This window comes from Papio anubis, chromosome 12 (assembly GCF_008728515.1).
Source record: "Papio anubis isolate 15944 chromosome 12, Panubis1.0, whole genome shotgun sequence".
NCBI classification, from domain to species: Eukaryota; Metazoa; Chordata; class Mammalia; order Primates; family Cercopithecidae; genus Papio; species Papio anubis.
In genome coordinates, this window is record NC_044987.1 from 63,312,220 (window position 1) to 63,319,403 (window position 7,184).

General features: G+C 36.2%; 1 protein-coding gene across 1 annotated transcript; it reads right to left on the reverse strand.

The window, feature by feature from the left end:
* Nucleotides 1–3,873: 3,873 nt before the first annotated feature.
* Nucleotides 3,874–6,773, reverse strand: LOC101017320 (protein BRICK1). Its single transcript, XM_003910329.4, has one exon. It carries the CDS (start codon nt 6,655–6,657, stop codon nt 6,430–6,432), a length of 228 nt encoding a protein of 75 aa, XP_003910378.1. The 5' UTR covers nt 6,658–6,773; the 3' UTR covers nt 3,874–6,429.
* Nucleotides 6,774–7,184: the final 411 nt, after the last annotated feature.

Consider the following 7,184-nt stretch of genomic DNA (forward strand, 5'->3'; position numbering starts at 1 on the left):
ATTCAATTACTTCTAATCAAAAGAACATTACAATGAACTTTCTGTAATTTTTGTAATATATTCAAGAATCCATACCAAGGGATGTAAGCAGGTTATGAAAGCTAAATGTATTAAGCCCTTATGATGGTGAGGTTAATTTCCTCCTTCTGGACTTAGCTGGGACCAGTTTTCATAAAGAACCCAGTTTCTCACAGCTACCAAGTAGCTTTAATTCTTTTAGATAAGCTGAAAGAAGCCAAGGGAGTTAAAGATATGGCCAAGTGCCAGCCTCCCTGCCAGGGCAGTATCTGGGTGGTAGAGGTGGGATATCTTCTCTATTGTTGCATCAACAATCCTGTCAGACCATGAACAGGAGACATTCACTTTACCTATTCTTTTCTCTGGGTCATTGGCTGTAGGATTCAAGACTTGTGGAGTTGGCAGTAGGTACAATGGAAGAGAGGCCTGGGTGCTATCACAAAGGTGCAAGTAGGGAAATGGATAAAGAAATCATTCTGTCTTCTGTCTCTTAATGCAAAATGCACCCATCTCTTAGAGTAGTGGTTTTTAAATTTTAGTAGGCATCAGAATCACAAATTTCCAGGCTCTACCCCAGAGTTTCTCTAGGGAATACAGCCTGAGAATTTGCATTTCTAACAAGTTCCCAGGTGATGCCAGCATTGCTGGTTCTGGAATAACCAATGTCATAAAGAACATGGTCTAGTAATCCTGGAATTTGATCAACCTAATTCATAGGTGGAGGAGGTGGAAGAGAACAAAAAGATAAGGAGGTTGGAATGACAGGGAAAAGAATAAGAATATCTGTAATATGACTCTTTGACTTTCCTTACTCCCTAAATGCAGCATTGGTATTATTTGTTTCTAATGATCTAAATGACTTACAAATTCTGTCTTGGCTGGTGGCTTTTGACTACATGTTTTGGATGGTCTTTGGGAATGGCTGTAACTATAATCCTGGAGCTTCCCCTACTTAAAAACAATTCTATATAACTAGTGCCATTAAATTATTATCAGTCTCTATGAGGCACTAAGATGAAGCAGGATAAACTCATTTATCTATGTGTTTGATCTGTTTGTTAGATGACAAATTTAAAGCACTAAAAACCACTTGGTAATCTGGGCTAGCAAAGTGGAATGAATCTTCTAGAACCCTTAGTTCCTCTATTTCAATTTTCTAGGCTTGGCCTAAGAATGATCAAGTCTATGAACATTTTCCTGGATATATACCTCCCCTCCTAGGAATGAATTGTTTTGGGCCCAGATAATATATACTTTTGATAATTTCACTTATTTGTACCTTGATTTTCCCTTGGAGCCCTAGCTTGCTTTTCTCTTTCTCTGAAGCAGAATTGTTCCTCACAGGATCCATAATCATGCCAACCTCTCTGAACTGACTATATTGTACTGGATTCCCTGAAGTAGGTTCAAACTACCGGGCTGGTATCAGATACGTTTTTCTATTCAGACTTGCATTTAAATCTTTAATCCCTCTTGAGTTGATTCTTGTATATGGTATAAGGAAGGGGTCCAGCAGCAATAATCTGCATATGGCTAGCCAGTTATCCCAGCACCATTTATTGAATATTGGTCCTTTCCCTATTGCTTGTTATTGCTGACTTTATTGAAGATCATGTATCTCCACTTTTGTAGGTTACATATGAGAGATTATATAGTATTTGTCTTTCTGTGCCTGGCTTATAACATAATGCCATTCAGATTCATCCATACTGTTGCAAGTGATGGGATTTTAAGAATAGTATCCCATTGTGTATACATACCACCTTATCCACTCATCTGTTGATGGCCATTTAGGTTGATTCCATATCTTGGGTATAGTGAGTAATGCTGCAATGAACATGTGAGTACAGACCTATTTTCAACATGGGGTTTTCATTTCCTGTGGATATCCATCAATAAGAGGGTTTAGTGATGGATATCTCATATGATATCCATATGAGAGTCATACTTTTAATTTAAGGAACTTCCATGCTTTTCCCCATAATGGCTGCACTAATCTACATTCCCACCAACAGTGTGCAAATGTTTCTTTTTCTCTGCATCCTCATCAGCACTTGTTTTTTTTGTTCAGGACTGCTTTGGCTATTCACAACTTTTGTGGTTCCATATAAAATTTAGGATTTTCCCCCTCTATTCATGAGGAAAACATCACTGGAATTTTAATAGGGATTGCATTGAATTTGTAGATTGATTTACTTAGTATGGGCACTTAAAAATATTCTTCTAATCCATAAACTTGGGATATCTTCTTACTTGTTTGTATTTTCAACTCCTTTCAGTGTTTTATAGTTTTCAGTGTACAGGTCTTTAAGTCCTTGGTTAAATGTATTTCTACATTTTATTTTTTGTAGCTATCGAGAATAGAATTGTCGTCTTATTTTCAGATATTTCATTGTTAGTGTATAGAAACACTTGATTTTTATGCGTTGATTTTATCTATGACTTTTCTAAATTTATTAGTTCCAACAGTTTTTTGTGTGTGGAATATTTAGTTTTCTGTATGCAAGATTATTTCATCTGTAAACAGGGACAGTTTAACTTCTTTCTGATTTGGAGGTCTTATTTTTTCTCTTGCCTAATTGCTCTAAGACTTCAGCACCATGTTGAACACAATTGGTGACAGTGGGAACCCTCGTCTTGTTTCTGATTTTAGAGGAAAATCTTTCAACTTTTCATTTTGAGTGTGTTGTTAGCTGTGAGCTTATCATATACAGTCTTCGTTGTGTTAAGGTACAATTTTTTTTTTTTTTTTAAATATAGGATCTCACTCTGTCACCAGGCTGGAGTGCAGTGGTATGATCATGGCTCACTGCAGCCTCAACCTTCCAGAGCCCAAATGACCCTCCCACCTTCAGCCACCCAAGTAGTTGTTACTACAGGCCCACACCACCATGCCCAGCTATTTTTTGTATTTTTAGTAGAGATGAGGTTTCACCATGTTGCCCAGGCTAGTCTCCAACTGCGGGCTCAAGTGATCCACCCTCTTTGTCCTCTCAAAGTTCTGGGATTACAGCCATGAACCACTGTACCTGGCTGAGGTACAACATTCCATACTTAATTTGATAGTTTTTTTTTAAGTAATTAAAGGATGTTGAATTTTGTCAATTTTTTTTCTGCATTTAATAAGATAATCATAAAATTTGTCCTTTATACTGTTACCATTGTGTATCACATTTATAAACTTGCATTTACTGACCCATCCTCACATCATTGGGGTAAATCCCACTCGATCATGGTTAAATGATTCTTTAATGTGCTGTTGAATTTTGTGCTAGTATTTTGTTGAGGATTTTTGCATCTATAGTCATCAGAAATAAATTGGTCTATAGTTTTCATTTCTTATATCTTGTCTGGCTTTGGTATCAGGGAAATGCTGACCTTGTAAAATGAGTTTGGAAGTATTTCTTGTTTGATTTTTTTGAAGTGTGACAAGGACTGGTATTATTTCCTTAAATGGTAGAATCACACAATGAAGCCATCAGCTCGAGTTTTTCTTGGGTGGAAGATTTTTAATTATTGATTCATTTCATTACTTATTCATCTGCTCATATTTTAAATTTCATCATGATTTAGTTTTTGATTATGTTTAGATTTTGTATATGTTTATATGTTTAGATTCCTAAACTTATAACCTAAGTTATCCAATTTGTTGGCATATAATTATTCATAGTGGTCTCTAGTGACCCTTCATATTTATATGTATCAGTTACAATGTTTTCCATTTCTGATTTTGAGCATTCTTTCTTAGGTTTGTATAGATTTCTTGGCCTTTCTAAAGGTTTATATTGTTTATCTTTAACAACCCAGTTTAATTTATATTTTCTATCATTTTTCTAGTCTCATTTCTGCTCATGCCTTTTTTTTTTTCCTGTACTAATTTGGGGCTTAGTTTCTTTTTCTATTTTCTTGAGGTGTAACAATTAGGCCATTTGTTTGGGATCTTTTTTTGATGCTGGCACTTATTGTTGTAACAATAAGGCACTTATTCCTTCTTAGATTGCATCTGCTGCATCCCATACGTTTTGGTGTGTTGTGCTTCCATTTTATCTCAATCTTTAATTTCCCCTCTAATTTATTTGACCCTTTGATTTTTCAGGAAAATATTTAAGTTTCCATATGTTGGTAAGTTTTCAAAAATTCTTCCAGTTATTGCTGTTTAGTTTCATACTATTGTGGTCTAAAAAGATACTTGATATGATTTTGATTTTTTTAAATTTGTTAAGCCTTGTTTTGTGGATTAACATGATCCATCCTCGAGAATGTTTTTTTGTGTACTTGAGAATATGTATGCTGCTATTCTTGGATTAAATGTTCTGCATATGGTTATCAGGTTCATTTGGTCTAGAGTTCTCTCTAGATTATTTGCACATTGCTGAAAGTGGGGGTATTGACGTCCCCTAGTAATTGTATTATACATTCTTTGTCTATTAATATTACCTTTATATATTCAGGTGGCCTGATGTTGGCTACACAGATATACTTACAATTGTTATATCTTCTTGATGAATTGACCCCTTTATCAACATATATTATCATTTTACAGTTTTTGACTTAAATTCTGTTTTACCTAAGTATTACCCCTGCTCTATTTTTGGTTCCCATTTGCGTGGAATATATTTTACCATCTTTACCGTTGGTGTGTGTGTTTTCACAGGTGAAGTGAGTCTCATAGGCAGCATACAGTTGAGTCTTTTTTAATCTATTAAGCCACTCTGTCTTTTGATTAAGCAATTTAATTCATTTACATCCAAGGTAATTATTGATAAGTAAGGCCTTAGTATTGCCATTTTGCTAATTGTTTCGTATTTTTTTTTTAGAGCCTTCGTTTCTATCTTGTTATCTTCCTTTGAAAATTTCTGTAGTGGTATGTTTTGATTCTTTACTTTTTATCTTTTGTGTATTTACTATAGGTTTTTGCTTTGACATTTACAGGAAGCCTACAGACAACATTGTAATAGGCTATTTTAAGCTGATAAATTTGATTAAACATTTCTATGCTTTACTCAACCTCACCCACATTTTATGTTTCTGATGTCACAATTTACACCTTTTATATTGTCTGTCCCTTAATGATTAGTGTAGCTATTTTCAGTTTTGTCTTTTAACCTTCATACTAAAGATGGAAGTAACTTACATATTACTATATATCACCATTAGAGTATCAGAGTATTCTGAATCTTGGCATATACTTAAAACAAACAAACAAAAAAACTGTGAGTTTTATACTGTCAGCTATTTTCATGTTACAAATTAGCTCCCTTTTCTTTCAGCTTCAATTTTTCCTTTAGTATTTATTGTAAAACAGGTCAGGTGTTGGTGCATTCCCTCATCTCCTGGCTGTCTGGGAAAGTCTGTCTCTCTTCATTTCCAAAGGACAACTCACTGGGTAAATGCTGCTTCGTTAGCTTTTTTCCCCTTCAGTCCTTTGAGTATGTTGTCTGGCCTATAATGTGTCTGTTGAGAAATCCACTATCAGACTTATAGAACTCCCTGATAGGTGACTTTTCTCTTTCTGTTTTCTCCTTGTCTTTGATTATGGTATGCCTCAATGTCTTGTTTAGATTGAGTCTTATTTCTAAAACCTTTTACCTTCTTGTACCTGGATATTTATATATTTTCCCAGATTGGAAAGTTTTTACCTATTTTTTAAATTAAGCTTTCTGTCCTTTTCTCCTCTTGTTCTGCCTAAACTTCTATAATTCAAGAATTCGCTCTCTTGATATTGTCCCATAAATTCCATAGGCTTCTTACTTTTTTCTCCTTTGTTTTCTTTTTTCTTTTTTTTCAGATAAAAAGTTGAGTTTATTAGGGAAATATGAGAGGCATAGACACTCCCAAGTGACAGAAAGAAAAGTCTAAAAATGTCCCTTCAAGCCAAGTGGGGGCCTGGCCTTGACCTCCCCAAATCAACAAGAAACTGGTGGGTCTGCAACAACATTCTCTGGCAGGCACATTGCCAGGGCATGAGTGTCTTGGCCAGGACTGCCCCCCACTTCCCACAAAAGGTGGTGAGGAGATAAAGACTGTTCACAGAAGCAGTGTAAAGGCAATGAGAACTTTAAGGAAAGTTTGAGAGAGAGAGAAAGAAAGATAGAGGCGGGGAGGACCTTCACAAAGAGTCCCAGGGTTTTGGCTGTGAATGTCTCAAATACCTTGACAAGTAGATCTATAAAATGTTACTGAAAAGGTAAAATGCCTAATGTCATTTCCAACAGTTCCTCTGGACTTCTCCCCACATAACACACCACAGCCCAGATGGCAGAGCCCAAAGGCCACACTTTTGAAAAAAGAAAAACAAGAATAAGCCCTGTTGCTCTTTAAGGAGAAAGGAAGGAGCTGAAGGCTACTGGGGCCTTTCCCATGTGGCCTGTGTTGTATAAAGCAACTTCCCAGCAGCAGCAGGTCACTGTTCTAGGTGAGTGTCTCACCTTTTGTCACCCGTGCTTCAATGTACTCTATTCTCCGTTCAAGGGCTGTCAATTTCTCGTTTAGTGTTGCAAGTCTTGAACGACAAGACATATGGAACGAGTTGAGAAAGTCTGCGATTTTCTTGATGTTGCTGGTGATTATCTCAATGTACTCCCGGTTAGGCCAGTCCTGGTGAATCTCCTGCTGCACTGGATCCTCCTGTCCCGCCATGGCGGCCACCTGAGGAAGAGCGACTGCTCTCCTTTGTTTTCAAATTTTCCTCTGCTTGATCAATTCTGCTGTTGATTCTATTTGATGTTTTTTCATTTCTGTTGTATTGCTTAGCTCCAGAATTTAAAAAATTTCATCTGTTACATTTGTCTTCCTAGTTTTTTTTTTTTTTTTGAATTATTTCTCTGTATTTTCTTGAGTCTAAGATTTTTAAAAACAATTATTTTGAATTTTTTATCAAGTAGTTGATAGATCTCCATTTTTGGGGGTTGGCTACTAGGAAGTCATGTTCTTTTTATGGTGATGGCTTAGCATTTCAAGTTTCTTACTGTGTTACATTGTCTTTTCATTTGGTGGAGTAGTCATCTCTTCCAGACTTTTTGGACTGGTTTTGGTGGGGAAAGACTTTCCCCTAAAAAGAGGGGTGAAAGCATTGGCTGGGTGGGGTTCAGTGGTTTTGGCACTGGAGATGGCACATCGGTATAGTCTCCATGAAGCTCTGTCTGCTGAGATCATGGTAACTAAAA

Excerpts from the sequence above, each read along its gene's own strand:
- LOC101017320 (XM_003910329.4), bottom strand. The coding sequence starts at position 6,657 with ATGGCGGGACAGGAGGATCCAGTGCAGCAGGAGATTCACCAGGACTGG.